Consider the following 20628-nt stretch of genomic DNA (forward strand, 5'->3'; position numbering starts at 1 on the left):
TAAATCTGGCAGATTGGCAGGGTGACGGTGCAGCGGGAACAGAAACCAGCCTTTTAACCAGATGACATGGTTCCAAACTGCTGCATCAGCAAGGGTCCGCTGCAGTCGCAGTGAAACACTGACTCCTGACCAGCTCCTTACAGTAAACCCTGGCTGTTGTTCATCTGAGCTGCCCCTCTAACCTCCCTGCATCCTTCAGTCATCTCTACATGGTATCACTCGGCACATGTAGGTTCCCTCCTCCGTCACCTATTTATAGCCAAGCTAGCTACAGAACTCCGGGGACGGCAGTGCTGGCTCGCCAGCCGTCTCCCCCGCTTTGGTGCAGACCGAAATAGTTAGATCAATTTTGGATGGATGGCTGTGAAGTTTGGGCGCAGACATTCATGTGGGCCCCCTCAGGATGAATCACTTTCTAACTTTTTATAATCCTCAGCAGGTCAGAAATTCGGTTGTCCAGTTTATGGCGAATATCAGGGGTAGGAACTTACCTTAAAATATGTACTTTTACTTGACTTTCGTAGGTACATTTTCTGCTTTTTTTTTTAAATTTCTACTCTATTAACATTCAAAGGCAAATATTTGACTTTTCACTACATTACATTTAACTAACAACTTAAGTCATAATCAAATATCAAGACAAAACGTTATTGATCCCACAAGATGAAATTGGCAAGCTACTCAGCAGATAAACTGTGTAAAGTAGTTAAACGACCTCCAGACTTACATAATGAGATGACTAGTGGCATCAAATCGCTCTTAATTAGCAACTGCTGAGTGTTCAGATCAGAATGTGTTTTGAAGTTGAGTTTTGTGTTTGAAGTTCTTTTACAAAGATTTACCCCCCTATCAACTGCTATGATTTGGATAAGGCATATATTGAGTGATGTAAGATGCTGTAGCCTCCAGAGGTTCTTCCCTTTTTTCCTGCCTGCTGGAGTGAGAGAGCAGGGTCAGTAGAGAGCACACACCTTCCCCTTGCAGTGTAAGTATTTTTGAATTTTACAGATGGATGTATTTGTCTTAGTGTAGTCAGATGGACCTGGTTTCTGGTATTCCCTAATCTGCGTACGAGTTTGCAGATTGCAAATGATAAGAATGAAACTAGTGCATTTAAACACACATTTTGTAGGTGGTCAAACTAATCAGAATTTAGAAAAAAAGCTGGGCGGGTGAGGATTAAACCACGGAGCAGAGGCAAGGGGGTCTTTCCTACTGCACCACCTGCAGGCACAGTCAGGAATAAAGTGAATTCCAACAAGTAAACAAACCACGACTTCACTTCATATCATCAAAATGTGTCAGAACTGGTCTCATATATTTAGCAAAATAAACTCAATCATTTAGTATCATGTGAATGTCTTCAGCTGGACACAACGTTCCTGTAGAACATCAAATTAAACCTTCATATATGCAATAAGCTGATGCTGTACAGTCATTATAGGTTATGGACAGATTGAATTGTACTTCAGCCAATTAATCTCAGCAGCGACGGAATGTGAAACTGCGATAATTAACTGCTGATTTGCATATGATAGTTATTTTTAACAAATATGAAGCTTAAAACTTCTTTTTTTTACAGGATATTACAGCCTCTAAAAACATGAATAAATATTCATGGGCGCCCACGCACACTGACAAGCAGACAGACACCTCCGCACAAACATTTTCATACGCCCCGGCGGAGGCAGATGGCCGCGTCGACTTAATGCGTCTCCATCATCATTACATCTTTTGTGCGACCAAATCGTTGCGAGCCGCTCCTTGCTAGCGCTCCACATAAATTTCCACTACAATTTACTACTTGAGAGCAGCGGGAGAAAGAGTCGGGCAATTAAAACAGGCAAGGGAGGAGAAAATGGGAAGGTGAAGAAAGAGAAAATGATTTCTCGGTGTGTGTTTTGCAGTAGGGTGTAGATTTTTTGGGAAAGAGGTGGGGATGTGTTTGAAGCAGTCGTGCTGCCGTATCTGTCCTGTTAAGGTTTCTTCCTTCAGTTTCGTGCTCGTGTGTGTGTGTGTTTACATGTCCTCATTTGGCTACTTTTAATGATGGACTTTCTCTCTGTGCTGGTTTCTGTGTATTTATGTAATCTTTTCGCTTTTTTTGAGGGTCAAATCATCTAAATTCAATGACGCAGGCCCTCAAGAGTGTCTGCGTGTTGTGCGCGCGTGTGTCTGTAAATATGCCAGCGTGTGTGTGTGTGTGTGTGTGTGTGTGTGTGTGTGTACGCGTGTGCGCTTAGGGGACATCAAACTGACTTTGAGGTGGAGGACTGTGCTGGAGATAAGGGCCAGATCTCACGGGGCACCAACAACTTTCAACAGCCTCGATAGAGACAGGAGTGAAGGCTCTCTCTCACTCTGCCTCACCACTCGCCCCCCGTCCTCACACATCCCCCCCCCTCTCTTTAAGTCTCTAATGCACAAATACAAGCAAGTGTTAGATGAAGACTGTAGAGGCTCTTCAAAGTGCACTTGTTATGCCAAGACTGCTGGGCCATTAATGAGGGCAAACTATTTTCGGAAGCAGTAACTTGGCTGTTTAAAGATTGCGCGATGTGCTCGCCGACCAACGTGTGTGTGTGTGCGTGTGTGCGTGAGACGGAGCAGTGGCATGCAAGTTTCTTCTTTTTTTATCAAGGACTAGGTGTTTAGGAGTTTGTGCGCATAAAGTGTGTGCGCAGACTCTCTAGGTGTGAATATGCATCAGTCACTACAAAGCCCCGCGTGTCTTTCTCGAGAGCTCTTTGAAGTAGCAGAAAAGGAATAATCAGAATAACCACAGAGGACAGAGGGGAGAGAATAGAAGCTCACGGGTAAAAACATCGTTTACAGAGAGCGGGTGACGTTCATGGGGCCACCTGGCTGCGTGTATATGTGTTTAAGAGTGTGTGTTTATTGAAAAAAAAAATGTCCCCCAGCGAGGCGCAGCCAAACCGTGTCAGCTTCACAGCGCCCCGACCGCTGACCTCCGACCCCCGTCGGCCGCTGCAGGTAAATGGTCACTTAACACCCACGGCGGGTTCGACATGCGCGGACACGATCGCACGCTTCCTGCGGGGCCGCTGTGGCTTGTGTGCGACTTCCTGTAGCATCGCTGTGTCAACAAACCCGAGTGGGACAGGAAGGCCGGAGCGTGCCCTGGGTGTGTTTCGTGTGTGTGGTGTTTATAGGCACAAGGGCATCAACGTAAAGAGGTTTGCTCCTCTGGGAGCGAAAAAGGAAAAACTCACACAATGTGGAGGAAACGTATGAAAAAACAAGAGAGCGGGATGAAGAAGAGGAGGCAGAAAATGAGTGAAGACCACCACGCAAAACACAAATGATGAACAGAAGCGGCAGAAATGACTGACAGACCAAAGAAGAAGAGAGACGGGACACTGTGTGAGGACGTGGGATGCTGCAGGTTTGTGTTGTGTGTGTTCACACTCTCTTACCAGTTCCCGAGGCAGGAAGATGTCCTCCTGCCGTGCCACCACCACAGACACACTCTCTCCCTGCCTGGTGCTGCGCAGCATGGCCACGAGTTCCTCCTGGCTACGGCCTGTCATGTCTACTCCGTTCACCTACACACACACGCAATGAAAGAGGAAACACACACATCGGGGTAGATTACAAAGCATATAGATGGTACTGTGTTTTAAGGCACATCCTAACCCTAACCCTGAGAGAGAAAAACATATTTTTCAAACATACCATTACTGATCGATTGATTTTTTTAACAATTTATAATAACTATCATTAATAAACACAACATTTATAGTTAATTAAACTTTTTTTTAAACTAGCTAATAGTTATTTAATTGTTAACAAACAATGAAATGCTTTATGAACCATTTATTAAGCAACTGTTCATTGATAAGTTGCAACTGATGTCGAAATGCTTAAGATCTAAACATCATCAGGATGATTATTATAAAGTTCATTTTAATAATCTGTTTTCAGATTTAATCGCTGAGATTTCTGCCTCCTCCACTACTCTCATTTTTAAAGTGCAACCACTCCGTCCAACCAGCAGGAGTGCCACGGTGCTCAATTTCCTGCTGCTAATGATGATGTTGTTGCTAACAGAGGCTGGTGATCCCCCACAGGGTGGAAAACCAACAGGGCTGAGGTCTGTCATACCTCCAGAATGCAGTCTCCAGGCTGCAGGCGGCCATCTTTGACTGCTGCGCCACGCTGCAGGATATTCTTCACCAGGATTGGCCCTGGCCCGTGGACCGAGGAGTCCCTGGTCACCACAGTGAAGCCCAGGCCCTCTGCGCCTGGGGGAACAAAGCAGCCTGCGTCACGGTGTGCGTTAGGGACATCAGTCCCGCCGAACTTTATGTTTCTAATTTAGTTTTGAATTCAATTTCCCCTCTCATCTCTCCATCGTGTCACTTTTCTCTTTTATTTCTCCTTCGCTCGCCATAAAGTTTTCCCTCCCTCCTCTTCCTCCTCCTCTCCTGCCCTGCTGAACCTGGTCTGCAGTTTTAGCATCTTCCTCCACATTAACTGATGCTTAAGTGCCTGTTTTCCTCTCGGGGTTTGTTGCCTGGCACAGCCTCTGAGCCGCCGGGAGAAGGCTTCTCTCCTTGCCGGATTAGACAGACTCTGCCTTTAATTTCACGTGTGAGCAGGCCGAACGGTGGCTGATGAAGGGAGGTAGAGGGAGAAGATGGGAGGAAGGTGGGGGGCGGATGAGAGAGAGAGACAGAAAGAGAGGGAGAGAGGGAGAAGAACCTGAGACATATTATTCCTGTCTCTAGCTTCCCTCCCTGGGGATGCAACGTGATTTCCACAAAGATTTTCCTTGTGGGTGTGAGCCTACGTTTATCTGTGTGTATACATTTACAAGTGTGTATGTATGTGTGTGTGTGTGTGTGTGTGGCCTCAGACACACACATGCACACACACACACGAGCCATCAACCCCCCAGAGCCTCCACCCTCTCCCTTTTTCACGGCCTCACAAGCCCCAAGCCATGAGTGAAATATGCCATGCTCGGTGTCTGTCTGTGTGTGTGTGTGTGTGTGTGCATGTGTGTGCGCGTGCAGGGAGAGCAAAGCCAGCGTGGCATACTAAAGGCGGTGAGCGATGCTATCTGGTCTCCAAGCTAAGCCTCTGCCTGCCCTACATTAGCGCACCTAAACCTCAGCGCCTGTCAATCACGGAGAGAAAGAGCCTGTTGCCAAGGGAGAGGGTGTTAGAGACCCCATAATATCCTCTGCTCTGATCTTGCATCAAGTAAAAGGGATAGAGGGAGATGGGGGGGGGAGGAAAAAAAAGCATACAAAAGAGGGATGGAGGGGAAAAGGTGGGGAAAATGGGAGGGATGAAAAGGTGTGGGGAAAAGAGAGCAACTAACAATAAAACAGTGGTGAATGGGGCTTTGAGCTGGAGCTGGAGAGTGTGGGGCCCAATTTCTTCTCTCCTTTTATCTAGGTGTCTTCTTGCCTTTCTCTGGGTACCTTTAGCAAGGTGTTTGTGTGCGTGGTTGTGCGCATGTAGCCCAATTACAGCTATCCTTTCAATGCCCTGTAACACTACAGGTTGCTAGAACAGAGCCCATTCACAGTCCTACAAACCTATTTCAGTGCTATCAACACATCAGCGCTCCAGCACTGATGTGTTTTTAGAGGGATAAGAGATAAGGTTGCTGGGAAGCCAGACTGAATCAGTCTGGGGTAAAATCTACAAGCAAAACATCCCGACAGAATGTTAGGTTATCCCCGCAAGATAAGGAAAGAAAAATATCTTCACAGGGGGAAGTTACTTTTTATAAAAATGCTTTCAGTGGTCTAAAGCTTTTATATGGGACTGTTTCTTAGCCTGAAGCTGAAGAAAAAAAAATTCAAATCCTTACATCTAGGACTTCCAAATCAGCTGCTCAACAGCCTCACCTGTTATTACATCAGAAAAACAAACCTGGGGCTAAAGGCTATAAATAAGCATGGATGTGCTCAAAGGGACCGCGTGGATTATCTTGATAACGCTGCTGTAGCGAGCGAGAGGAGGACAAGAAAGGGATGATGTAAGAGCACCTATAGCAGAAATATACCTCTTCCGATATATATTGTTGTTCAGTTGAAACTTTTGAGACTCAAAGTGCATAATTTCTTGTCACATATTTCACAGGTGACAGGAGATAAATTGAGACACACAAATTTGTCCTTGAACTTTTTTTTTTTAAACCAAGATCAGGAATCAGTGATACAGAAAATGACAGGGGTGTTCAGCTGCAGTTACCTTTCTTCAGGTCAATTTTTATCCTCTTGCCGCCCTTCTTGCTGGTAAGGTTGGCCAAGCTGGGCAGCGCAGGGCTCTTGCTGGCCAGGGGGCTCTGGCTGCCGGTCCTCGGTGTCGGGGAGGATCTCGCCGCCCCAGCTGCCGGTGCAGGAGAGACCCTCTCCAGGGAACCATGCCCAGGCTGGAGCTCCGCTGGTGGAGGCGTGTTGGCAACAGATGTCTCTGGGGTCTTGGCACGTGTGTCTGGTCGCTTGGCGTTCAGTTTGGTGTCTTGTTTGGGTTCCGGCTGGAGGTCGGTTTTAGCCCGCACCACCATCGGACTCTTTCCTTTTGCAGGGGACTCTTTGCCATCGCCAGTAAAAAGCTGGCCTATCAGGCTCTTCTCGTAGCGTGGCTTGTTGGCCATGGGGAGGACCTCCAGGCGCACAGAAGAGTTGGTCATGGCATTGCGGAACACTTCCTGTGACCTAAAGAAAGAAAAGGAAAATCAAGTCATTTTGCGACGTTCCATTTTTGCCTTTTTAATTTGTGATTGTATAAAGTGGGAGTTCCTGTTTTTTTCCAGGTGCTATATAAATACTGTGAAAATATCATGATGCAGGCAGAGGTGATTAGGAAACATGGTGATGGGGTGTCTGCTCAGGCATGTGGGACTTGACCAGTGAGACTGAGCTTTTCAGGAGGGGGGCAGAGGGAGGGGGTGCCGCAACATTAGAAAGCATGAGAAACATTGTGTGTATTTTAAATAATAAAGCATGTAAACATATTCTAGTAGAAATACCAAATTACCAAATACCAAAGTGGGCACTGGGAAAAAAAACAGATAATATGGGACCTTTAAGTGGAAATGACATCTGCATCACTCTAACCTCTGAGCCATTTTGCCTTTTTGGAACGCTACAAAGCTGTTAAACAGCAAAAAAGACCAAGAGAGTCAAGCAGAACACAGAAGGAGGACACAAACTGTTGGAAAGCGCAAAATGAGGAGGGGTGAATGCAGCTTGCACGTTGTTAATGGAGCTGTATTTCAATTTGGATCAAGCACGGAGTTACTCTTCCAGCTGGTTTGGGACACCGTGGTCCCTGTCAGATGGGGGGGACCTTACAGCAGGCTTCTATTGCAGATCTAATAGACCACTATCTGCTAAACATTCACACAACACCGAAAACACAGTGGGATGCAGTTAAATGGACCTATTCAGCTCCACCACAGAGAGGGCAGAGGAAACAGAAAGAAAAGGGGATGGGGGGTGTAGGTGTGTGTGGCAGACAGAGGAATACATTTTGGAACGGACAGAGAGGAATAAACACAAATAGTCTTCTGTGAGAGTAGATGTGGTGGTGAGATAGGAAAGGTAGAGAATTAGTGAGATGTGTCTCTGGTTGATAAAGGAAGCAAGATGAGTGACGAGTGAGGTGTCTCTGTAAAGTGAGAGCACACACACACATAAACAAGGGGGATGTTATTCGTCTGCTTTTTGGGGCTGTTTTTAGCTCCTAATCACAGCCCTGACACACAAAAACATACAGGCATTGTCTAGGATTGGTTTCCACAGCCAGCTCCATTATGAGTTGGCAAATCAGAATGGTGCTCGTGTTTTGCAGGCTTCTAATTTTTAACAACTGAACAGCATTGATTAGTGATGTTTTCACCTCATGTCTGTCTGTCAACTGAAGGTGGCCATGGTCCAAGCATTGACCAGGATTAGGGTTGGGGTGGCTCCTCCACACTTTACACCTTCGTTTTGACCAATCACGTCCAAGCAGGCTTTGCTTACATGCACGTAAACAAAAAGGCACATTGTCTTGACAGTGTGACCAAAGTCTCTCGTCTGACCACGATTTACTTTTTTATTGGCATTTTAAAATGTATTCGCAGAGGCAGTAAAAGTCGTCTCTCAACTTCAACATTCTTGTACCCCAGGTTGGTCATGGGACTGTGAACAATGACCGGCACACAGAAGCCCAAAAGCCCCGAAGCGCTTATACCCTCAGAGGCAAAACTGTTACGAGACTGGGGCAATAGTTAGGTTAGGGAATCATTCTTAGTTATCACCACTGAGGTGCCCTTGAGCAAGGCACTCACACTCATTGTCCAGTAGGTTTTACTGGGCTGCTTTCAGGAAACCCCTCATTCAGCAGAAGATGACCAGCTCTCAGCTGAAGCGCTGAGCTTTAGTTATTTACAACTTTAATACCCACAAGTTTTGGAAGATAACTGGACGACATTAGCCCGAGCCCTTTAATGAGGGATTCCAAAGGATTTAGATTTGACAAGCAGATTGGTAAAATGCTATCAAACCCCCATTTGTCTCTGATCAGATGTTTCCTTGTTTTTAATACACACATACAAACAGACACCCTCCAGCTCATCCGCACCCCATCATACTCACTGTGCAAAGGTCTTGTCCTGGAGTGGTGTGTCGTTGATTTGGACGATACACTCGTCCTGCTCAAAGAGATTCTCCCTCTTGGCGCGACTGCTTTCCTCGATGCCTTTAATGTGGAGGCCCAGGGCCCTTGCAACACACACACACACACACGGTGTAGAGTGAAAATCAATTCATGGAGATAAACACATATATGATTACATGCCAGCACTCGAATTCTAGATGCATTTCTATGAGTCAACATAGCCATCTGCCTTTCCATACGAACGTCTGATTGATTACAAGTGGATGCGGTGGGAGGACAGTGTGTGTTTACACAATATCTCTGCATCTAAGTGTGGGTGTGTGCTCACCGTCCGCTGAGAGAGGAGCAGTAGGGGACCACATGGATACCCAGGGGCCCCCAGTCACCTGGAAATTCCACGGTCCTCGTCAGGGTGCTGCCAAGATAATAGACACTGTCGAATTAATACACAGACATCCTTAGAGATAATGAAAATGAGGATGTATGTAACATACTGCACACAATCAGTACAGTTAGACGCTCTCTCACACACACACACACACACACACACATTCCCAGCTTTACTATGTGCAAGCTCTTGAAAATCTATTTGCATTTTCCTCCAGGCTACAAAGACAGGGATACAAATTAGCTTATAGGTAGTCCTGCCAAACATCAGACAAACATGCATGTGTGCGTCTGTGTGTGCGTGCGCGCGTGTGTGTGTGTGTGTGTGTGTGTGCGTGTGTGTGGAACGCAGGTGGCTCCTTCACCCTTTATCTACCTGCTTCTCAAACACCCAATCTAGCCGCTGGACAAAAGACGAGGGCAGGAGATAAAAGCGAAAGACAGATAGAGGCTGATAGAGATGAAACAGAATGAGCTTCTCTAATAATCTCTGTGGAGCCCTGAACTGTGGCTTTTAACAGCAGATAAACAAGGAGAATACTACTGAAGATAAAGAGGAAGAGGAAGAGGGCTGCTTTTGATAGCGGTTGGCTAGGAGAGGGGACCTGCATGATGGAGGCATGGTAGAGGAAGATCACAGGAGTCGCCAATCTCTGCCCGTATACTGACAATCATTTCTTCATCACCGAAGAAGTATTGTATTATATTGATTGCAGGCCATGTTTTAAATTTCAAACTTTTGGTTGAAGAGTTGAGTGAGAAGTCTGACATTACTTTGAATTCAACGTCACGTTAGAAGTTTTTTTTGTTTTTTTTCTTGGCACTGGGTTTTGCAATTTTACAAGTGATATATAACGCAGCAATCATTTTTATCCATCACAAAGCCAGTCAAGTGTGCTTCATCATTTTCCTCGTCTCGTCTGGGGGTAAAGCTGCAACTACTTTAATTAAATTTTTTAAAACAGCTATTCAGCATTTTTCATTATTTCAGGATTGGCCAGGAAATGTGAGGTTGGTGGGTTGATCCCCAGCTGCCTCTGTCTACACATTAGAGTGCCCTTGAGCAAGACAGTGAAACCCTAATTTCGCCTGATGCAAAATGTTAGGCCCCTGTGGTCAAAAGCATCTCCCAGATAGATGTAATCAGATTTTTTTTTTAATACAGGAATAAGCTGCCATTCATAATTGTACATATTTGATTTTTGGCCTAATTTTCAGCAACATGACCAATAAATAGCATTTAATTCAAGGTGACTCTTGCTTTTACTCGTGTCACTACCCATTCTCACTTCACAGGGGTCAAAGGTCAAAGCAGTGGATTATAAATGGTAAACATAATAGAAAGAATGAATTCCATTCAACCTAAAAAGAAACAAGAAACATCAGGACAAATTAGCATCCCTTGCGAACAATCAGGACAGATAAGACCTTTGATCAAGATGAGCTATAACAGGCTATCAGAGTAGGCAAAGGGGATTGTGGGTAGGTCTGCCCTGCGAGTTAGCATCACAGTCTGAAACCAGATGTGAGCTGCAACAGGCAGCCGGGGTAGTGAATGGAGAAGCAGGGTGTGCAAACATGGGCAGAACACCAGACAGGCCGTATTCTGGACTTGATACAGAGGTCTGGTGGCAGCACAGGGGGGTCCTGAGAGATGTGTAGTAGTCCAGGTGGCAGAAGACAAGCCCCTAGGCCAACTCCCTGGGAAACAATGGAAATAGAATGCTTTGCAGTAGCTGAGCAGAATTCCAGTGCTCTAAATCACAACCAGCCTCTTCATCCTGAGACAAGTTGAGAAAAAGTCCTCAGTGTCCTCAGAAGAATAACTCCTTTTCCTGCATTTTCAGATCTCATCCAAGACATTCTCGGCGTCGTCATCTGCTTCTCTCCTTCAGCCTCTGAACTGCATGTGTGCAGGTGATGAATGATAGTCCACGAGGAGCAGTCTCAGGTGGAGGCCAGGAACATGAAGGTACTGCCCGCCCCCCCACAGTTTCCCCTGCATAGCGTTTACAAAGCTGAAAAGACAAGCAAGTCTTAGAACAAAGGCAGAGAAAGTTCAAGCTTTGTGTGCCTCGTACACGTACACAAGCCCAAGGACTAGCTGGGATCATTATAACAAACTCCTCCGTCACTGTCACCCCTCTCTCGTTAACCTCTGCCAGGGTCACACACGTACTGTACACACAAATCCACACGCGCACGCAAACACACATCCAATTTGCATTCTTATTGCCACATCTATTGCATGCTCACAAACACCATCAGTCACATTCCCCTAAATTGAATTCACAGATACACACATGCATCAAATTTACATCCATTAGAGAACACAGTTACATCTAAATTACACACGTGCGCAGGCCATGAATTGCTCACACACACACACACACTCTCGCAGACACACACTCTTTAAATTTACTTTCAGTGATGGTAAACAATGACACTAGGGCGGGATACACACCCTCCTGCGCGCAGGTACAAAGCTGATCCTGAATGATGTATATGTATTCACACAGTGTGTGTGGCACAAACAAACACACAGCTTCAGCCCATTTACATTCATATAAAAAACAAACGGCGGCACAAACAAGCTCATCAGAGGCAGCCGTAGCTTGTTAGCGCTGCACGCTAATATGCAGAATAGCTCCGCTCACCCATTTCAGCGTCCCACTGACACAAACACAAACACAGTCATTCCACTGGGGGGGGAGACAGAGGGAGGGAAAGGGAGGCGAGGGACAGTGGGACGGATGAAAAGAGCAACGAAGAGTGAGACAGATGGAGCTCCCACTCTTGGTTGACTTCCTCTACATCAACGGAGGCTGAGTGCCTAACAAACTTGCGGCCGGGACTTGCTGAAAATGTGCCCTCGCTCGCTCACCGTGGCTTCCTCAACCGCCGACCATCTGTTACCATGGCAAACTATCCGTGAGAGCCGTGCCTCCATTGTATCACAGCGCTGTCAAGACACCACTGCACTGTAAAACGCTGAAAACTCACCATCTGTCACTCCAGCCAAGTCTTTTCCTGAGCACCCGTGATTCTCTCCGGTGCTATTTTTTTGTTTTTTTTTTTCAAATCTGCGAATCGGTCGGCTGCAGAAGAAGTCGCGAAATGATCTTTCACTTTCTGCGTGAGACAGGTGAGAGCTTCTGATGGAGGGGATAATTGTTGCCATAGTTACTGTGCGACTGACAGCCTGGAGGAACGAAGACAGAAGTCCCATCGTGTCAGAGGTCGGTGAGGGATGTGCCCAAAAAGTGAAAATAAAAAATGCGGTTGCCACGGTGACAGGTGCACACCAACGCACAGTACACCTGTACACACACACACACACACACCACACTCTCTCTCTCTGAAGTGATTGAGTTAGTCAATTAAGTAGTTGACTGATAAAAAAAAAAGCATTGATTAAACAGATGCAGCTAGTCTTGCAGTCATTACAAAAACATTGCATTATATATACATTATATTACATATATTTTGTAAATCTCACATCTAACCGCTGTGAAAGTTTATCACTAGTTCCCAACTCACATGCATTGCTCATTTTCTTTTTAGGCTTGACTGGCTAATCTGGGAAATGTTTTGGTTTAAAATTCCATCAACATGATGATGATGAACAGCATTTTATTCTATGGAACTGATTCTTGGGTCAATAGTCATTACAGTGAACGCCAATCAATAACAACTGCAACCAAATGATAGAGACAGGTAGCTACAATAACAATCGAGGATTCTTTACGACCTCTTCCCCGCTACAGAAGAGTGAGACAGAACTAAACTACATGCAGAAGCAGTAGCTGGAGCACTCACTGCCCCAGTGGGACTGAAAGTCTGATTCAAATTAAGATATTAATAAATATTCAATATTCATGTTTTAAGTGCAGCCCAACTACTTCACATGTTAATGTCATTATCCTTGCTTCATCTCCACCAAAATAATAGCTGTACACACCTGCCTTACACTGAATTTTGGGTTGTTTTCAAATACTTCAAAACCCTTTTACTCATCTAAGTAATGGGTTCCAAGAGTTTTCCCTACCACTGAACAGCTAAGGTGCAGTACCCATGCCATTTTGCCCATAATGGCATGGGTGCTTAAATCTGAAATCCAATGAATGTTAAATCAGTGTGGAGAGCATAAAAACTAAATTTCCTCTTCCAGATTTAACTGATAAAGCTAGTCTCCGGCAGCCTTCTTTAGACAGTTTTGGGGCTTTCTGCTTAAGTGCTGGTTAGGGTTAGTGTTTTTTTTTTATCATCTTGCATGCATATCATTACAAAAACGGTCGATAAAGATGAAACTGCATATAATTCTATTGAAAAACGGAACATTTTCTTGACCCACCACCGTAGATGTGCACCTAAGGCTTACATAATCCCAGGGAAAACACTGGATTCTATTGTTTTAGTCTGCAGTTGTTATGGTAAAGCATTTTCAATATTGTGTATAAAATCTGGGTTCTAATAAACTGCCCGAACGTCATGTAAACAGCTTTCACAACAATAAGAATAAACTGCACTCATAATGTCAGAGGAGTGAAAGGAGTGGAGGGACCGCCCTCTGACTCCAGTTCAAACCTCACCTCTGCTCCCGCACAGGCAGACTGTCACACAGACACATGAGACTGTTTAATCCGGTCAGAGTGTCAGGGTGTCAAACAAAAGACTGGAGTGTTAATCCTAGTCTCCAACACTGCTGCTGTACCCAGCGACGGTATGATCTGTCTGCTGCATGAACACACACAAACACACCTGCACACACTCGTACCTGAAGTTAACTCGGCTCATACTGGCAGGGGGGTCGTCTGTGCGCAGTCGGTCCAAAGCTCCTCTCAGTACATTGCTGATTTCCTGTAAAAGAAAAAAACAACAACACACAAACAGTCTTTCAGTCAACATGATGATAATAGCTGCAGTGACAAATTCACAGCGTGTACATCAACAGACACACACAGAACAAAACAGTGGCCACTGCGAACGCGAGGAGGCCTGCCGCCAATTAGCGGAACAATCTAATGCCGCCATCAATCACCTTTGCAGACGGCGAAGAGAGAGCGACCGCCGGACACCGAGTCCCTACCACGCGCCGCCGTCCTTCCTTCACTCTATGTACACATCTAGCCGTCTACCTCTCCCTCCCCCTCCCTCCATCCCTGCCCCGTGTCAAGCAAGGCTCTATTTTTAAGTCGACAAAATCAACAACCCTGGGGGGGGGAGACACGAATAAAAAGGAAGAAGGAGCGAGAAGCGTGGTGAGGGAGGAAGAAAACGACGACGTCAAACTGTTGCGAGGTACTCAAACGCGCTCGAGGAGTAGGAGGGAGAAATTGCCCCAAATCGCTAAAGACAAGAGGGGTGCAATTAGGTCCTTCTGCCTTGTCACTTTCATTGTGTCACCAGCATTAATGGCTAAAAAGCTCCCGCCCACCAGCCCGCTTCTTAGCAACCTCCCCCCCTCCCCTCCACCACACCCAACTCCCCGGCGGACCCTCTGTCAGTAAATATATGCTTTATAACGCGCACACACCCTCATGCATAAATTTCCTGCAAATTTTACCTACACATATCGGCTCCGGCAGAGATGCAAACATAAAAACAGTCTATTTCTGAACACATACACACACGTTTGCTGCCTGTACAAATAGTGACCCACTTATCTGGGCAGTGTGAGATTACCCCACAATAGAGCGCGTGTTTGTGCGGGGGCAGAAAGACGAGCTGGAGGCTCCATTGTTGCTGTGCATCTTCCCGCAACGCCATTAGCCAACACACACACACACACACACACACACACACACACTTCTCCTCCCAGAGTACACACACACAGACATACACACAGTCTCATCACACAGGGTAAGGTACTGACACACAGCCTTCGGGAGTGGAAGGCTGGCAGGAGAGCAGGTGAACACGTGTACACTCATCATAAACACATTTGCACTTGTTGTACATCCAGTTTTACAGGAATTGCACCGTGAAGCTGAAGTACTACTCACACATGCTACAATAACAATAAACCCTTGTGTGTCTGCTTTACTACAAGTCTGCTCCATGTATTATATAAGAATTGGCATGTGAGGGTGAACCACACGTACTCAAACCTGCTTTCCTTTAATGCTCTAAAATTAAGGGATCACGACATAATGCCCAGTGTGAATCTAATCCCTGATTGAGAGCGCTCCCATTTATCTAGACATAAAAACAACAGCTTTCCTCTTTCGGCACCCCGCTGGTGCTCAGCCAATCAGCTCGCCCCGCTTACTGCTCCTATCTCAACACACAAAGAAGAAGCATTAGAGCAATCCCCATCACTCAAAGTATGTCATATTACAGCCCTCATGTCTGTAATGGTGAAATCTTGACTATAAAATGATCACACAGATGTGATTACACAACACAAAACACACTTGTACATGGTTTAATTCAGGTCACTACTAGCAATACATGGCTGCCTGTGTTACTAGTACTACTAGTAGTAGTAGCAGTGTAGCTACCACTACAGATGACCAATTGAAGAGCTATGATGCAATTATCAAATAGTTAGCACTGCAGCTTGATATATATATATATATTTTTTTTAATTTCTAGGACTACCAGATGCTCCGGTTTGTTACTCAAAACCATCTGGGAGGACACTCCTTGAAAATAGCTTGCAAGAAGACAGGCACTTTCAAAAAACACTTGACAAGTGACTGGACAAAGCATCAGTCTTTCACCGCACATCATAGGCTAACTTAAACCAATCAGATCAACAGCGGCAGACGCCAGTTGGTAAATCAGTAGATCATTCCTCAACCACTACTGTTTGGCCACAAGCAAATATTTTGTAGCCTCATAAGTGAAGCTATTATTACTTTAAACTTGTTATTTTCAGGACATAGCATCTGTAATGATCCATTATTTGTTTAGTTCAACACAATAAATGGGTAGAGGGTTCACATGATTTGGTAAGTAAAGAGTTAGAATAGTTTGCAACTAAACTGTTTGACTGAAAACTAATTTAAAAAAATACTGACTGTGAGACAAGGGAACAAGAAGGGAGCCAGAAGTGAAAAAAATACTAACTTCCAGTTTTCGGGACTCATTAAAAACAGCACTCTGGACAGTCCGATGTTGAGTTAAACCCACGCGCTCATGCGAAGGCATTCATCGATCAAGCTAGGATGCAGATTATGTCACAAATCAACTGCAGAGGAAGGCGAGGGAATAAAAGTAAGTCTTGAGGCACTTTTCAGTGGAGAAAAGGGATTCTGCTGTTCTAATGTGAAAAGGAAGGCTATTCCAAAGACTTGGTGAAAAGATTAGATAGTTAATAGGCCTTTATCTGATGATCTGAGGGGCCAAGCTGTGGTGCATGGGAATACAAGTTCTGTAATGTAGCTCGGGGAGAGGCCATGAGGAGCATTTAATACAAACAGAAGAATCTTGCAGTGGGTTCGATATCGAATGGGGAGCCAGTGCAAAGACACTAATAAGGGTGCACAGAGTTCCTTATTCATTATAACATCATACTGTTCTAAGGTTTTTTACATGGGGTCTTATGTGATTGGATAGTTAGTTGAATGGGTGGGCAGTTTAACTGAATTGTGGAAAGTTGTTAGCCATCCACCCCTTGATACCCTCCTGGTGTTTAGCAATTATAGTGGGTCCAGCTTGATCACTGGGTTGACTGGGGAGGTATAGCTGGGTGTTGCCTGCATAACAGTGAAGGTTCTGAATTATTTCACCAAGTGGAAGCATACTGATTGAAAACAGGAGGGGACAGAGGACTGAGCCTTAAGGGACTCCACACGAGAGATATGCAGAAGTAGGGAATGACTTGTTGACCGCGACAGAGAAGGCCCTATGTGTTATGTAAGACTGAAACCAATTGAGGGCTGTTCCAGAGACCCTAACCTCGTGATGCAGATGGTCAATCAGTATCGCATGGTTTACTGTGTCGAAGGCTGCGCTGAGATCAAAGAGGACCCAAACTGAGGATGGGCCACCACTGCATTGGCCTTAGTGTAGTGAAATGCCATTCCAGTACTCAGCTGTACAAGCAAGGCTGCTGATACTGATGCACCTGACACTTGGACTCCCATCTGACACACATCAGTTGACACTTCAACTCACGCTTGAGCTGACACCAGCTTCTTTCAGCACTTACAATTCCACCAACACTTTAATCTCCTGTTAGCACTCCCATTTAATTGACATTTTCAAGAGTGATCCACGCTTACTCTTTGGATTTACACTTTACCTCCCAGCTTCACTTCACATTCAGCTGCAACATTAAAATGATTTCAGTGCTTCAACTTAAACAATGACTCCCATGAAAACTAAACAAGCAGATGAAAAGAATCTAAATTGTGAGCTATTTAAGCAGTTGAAAAGGGAGAAATTTTCTTTAGAAGTAACAGTAATCTGTTTCTTTTGTGGTCCCAGGATTAACACTCACAAAAATCTTTTGAAACAAGTCTGAGAACCTGTCTTAGAACAACTAACAGGTTGCCTGCTCTGTTATTGTGTTGCACACTGCCATCCACATTTTCTTTTTTTCGTGTTTTGGGTGCTGTTTGTAGTCTGAGGTGTGTGTGAGTGACGGGGTGGTGTGCAGACATACGAGAGATGAGGTGTTTGTGTGTGTGTGTGTGTGTATGTGGCTGTTGTCAGACAGATGAGTAATGAGGTGTGTGTTTCTTTGGTGCACTTCCTCTGACTGCTGCAGTCATCTGCTACATGTCAGGCGGTTGAAAAATAGTGTGTGTGTGTGAGAAAGAAAGAGTGTTTGTATGTATATACACTGCAGGATCACAGCTTCGGTGTACTCGCCAGTGCTCCTTGACCCTCATCATATCCATCACATCAACTGACTGCCGTGGCCACATCCTGTCACCTACGTTCCTTAAGAAAAACCCAAACTCGCACACGCAAATGAGGTAAAATCCTCATGGGATGGACATACAGACACACACTGCATCCAGCTGCTAGCATGAGAACCAGACACCTTCAGACAGTCACCGAAAAACAGCAGAATTTAGCCTAGGTGTCAGCTTTTTCCATCGCGGCTGAGGGAGCATCGGACGAAGTGTAACATATTAAAGTCAGACTTTCTGCTGTGTTAACATGAATTGCATCACTGCGCCCCCGAGGTGTTGAAAATCAGCCAAAAATGTGGGAGGCAGAGCGAGGGAGCAGGACAGACAGAGAGGCTGCAGAAACATAACGAGGATTAGGAGGAGGAGGGTGATGGAGGTAAGAAGAGAGAAAGGAAAGGAATTCAGCAGTTACCGCCTGTTAGGGGGTAACATTAAATGTCTCGTTTATTAGCCACGTACATGGCAGGAAGTCCAAATCAATTAAAGGGCCGGCTGCGTGTTTAGCACTACTCAGCCTTTTGCCAGTTTCATTAACTCCTCTGACAAAGAGAGAAAGACTAAAAGGACTCTGTGCAGAGACTACATGTGAATCAAAGACGGAGAGAAGTGGGCCAACCTTGGCCTTCACCAGAGCAGGCAGTAAAATCAATTAAAGGGGCAGGGCGCATATTTATCACTGTATCAGCCTTAATTACACTTTATCTAGCTTTCAATACCTCCTCCAAGACAAAAAGGGACACAAGTGGGTGTGTGTGCGTGGTTCTTGTAAGTGTTTAAGTGCATGTGTATATGAGTGAGTGAGTGTGTAGAGATAAGGGAGCAGAAGAGTGGTACAGTGGATGACTGAGGATGAAGTGATAGTGTATTGATCTATCGAAGTCCATCAGTCCTACGACTCAATATGCCCAACAGCTGTGACGGCCTTCAAGACTTTACACACACACACACACACACACACACACACACACACACACACACACACACACACACACACACACACGCATGAGCGCACAATCACACACTTGGCGGTAACAAATAGTCTTTGTTCTCCTCTGGGTGCCTCAGTCATACATGGATTATACACTCTGAATCCCAAGTCTTGATCAGATTGCTCAATCTGCAGATTACTGTACATGTAAATAAGAGTTCAGGTTCTTAGTGTTATGCTCAAAAGCACTTTGGCATACTGCTGCTGTGTAAACGTCGCCTGCCTGATCGCGGGAGGTAACTCAGCTCCATCGTGGCTCCACAGACATGGACATTAGCAGTAATCAAGATGCCTGTATGCGCATCATCATATTGACTTACTGTGTGTAAAAGTCATCATTTCTGTCTGTGTCAGGGTACCAACACTTTCTTGAATGCCAGGTTAACACAATGCCCTTTCATGCTCCAGATCAAACATCAATCTAGAAAGCTGGAAAAAAAACATTTATGACTGTAAAATCAATGAAAGAGCCTGATGTCCAATTACATGTACTACATACAACTCACTTTATTAAAGTTAACAAGAATACGGCCATGCTAGCAGCTCTGTAAGGCTGCATTTAGGCACAGTCATGATCAGCGCTAAATGCTAATGCCAGCATGCCATTATGCTTACAATGACAATGCTAACATGCATGCAGATGTTTTGGTGTGTGCACCCCATTTACTTTCTTAGTTTAGCATGTTAGCATTTGTTGTTTAACACTTAATACAGAGTAAAGCTGAGGCCGATGGGAATGTCATCAGTTATTTCAGCATTTGGTTAGACAAATACAAAATTTAAACCGATGATGGTGCAACGATCCATCCTGATAGAACCATGAATGTCCTCTACCCATCCGATGGTCCGGGGATTTCGCAGTAAGAGCCGCATTTGTCAACCACTGAAATGAATCAGATCACCAAAGGTAGCAGGATATCCTCTTAGAACCAACTTTTATGTTTATCCATCTTGTATTCACTGAAATATTTCTTTTTAAGTAAAGACTTACGATATTGCCATCCATAGAGCTGTACCAGCAATGTAACTCTATGGCAAAGCAACACAGAGAATCATTTCTAAATATTTAAATGAAAGTCATATGAATATATATATCTTGCAACCTCTCTATCTTTGATGTGAATCAATGTAGCACTAGATCAACAAACCTCATGATGGCAAACCATATGATAAAGCCGATTTGCATTTAAAACATTGCATGCAGACAAAAACAATAAGATACCATCATCTACCAGTGATCTTAAGAGCATCTGTCTGGGTTTAAATGAGGCTGCTGAGGTTTAAAGCAGCCAGCATAGAGATGTAGTCTGTATAGACGGAGAACAGCTGTAAGTTATTTTAAACCATCTATAATGAGCCTGTCCACTGTGGCACGGCCATGCTGTTTGAAAGAGACGAGGCCTGACGTGTTTTGGAGAGCAAATATGGGCTTTGTCATTGTGTTTACTCAACGCCCGCTGATGCCTGAGTTCTGCTTAGTCACTGCTGTGTTGAGCACGGCGGGGGGAAACAACAAGACTCCCCTCTCTCCCCTGCCTCTCTTTACCTGAGTTCCCCTAACACACACACATTAGTGTTGAGTCTGACCTCAAAACAGCCTCTGTCTTGCACACTACAACACACATGCAATCACCCACAGAGGGGACGAGACACGGCAGCAAACAGAGTCCTCCTTGATGGCGGTCCTGTTGGAAAAAGATGGAGCGCACTTGAAAAGCCGACCCTTTCAAAGTACAG

General features: G+C 45.1%; 1 protein-coding gene across 2 annotated transcripts in view; it reads right to left on the reverse strand.

The window, feature by feature from the left end:
• pard3ba (par-3 family cell polarity regulator beta a) overlaps positions 1-20628 on the reverse strand; it is a 171824-nt gene that overhangs the window by 104918 nt on the left and 46278 nt on the right. For both annotated transcript variants that reach the window (XM_037091436.1, XM_037091437.1), the window contains exons 5-10: positions 13811-13893; positions 8975-9061; positions 8625-8750; positions 6232-6698; positions 4126-4265; positions 3438-3566 (exon numbers count right to left, since the gene is read on the reverse strand). In XM_037091436.1, coding sequence (XP_036947331.1) covers positions 3438-3566; positions 4126-4265; positions 6232-6698; positions 8625-8750; positions 8975-9061; positions 13811-13893 — 1032 coding nt within the window. The remainder of the gene's footprint in view (positions 1-3437; positions 3567-4125; positions 4266-6231; positions 6699-8624; positions 8751-8974; positions 9062-13810; positions 13894-20628) is intronic.

The sequence above is a fragment of the Acanthopagrus latus genome, chromosome 24 (assembly GCF_904848185.1).
Source record: "Acanthopagrus latus isolate v.2019 chromosome 24, fAcaLat1.1, whole genome shotgun sequence".
NCBI classification, from domain to species: domain Eukaryota; kingdom Metazoa; phylum Chordata; class Actinopteri; order Spariformes; family Sparidae; genus Acanthopagrus; species Acanthopagrus latus.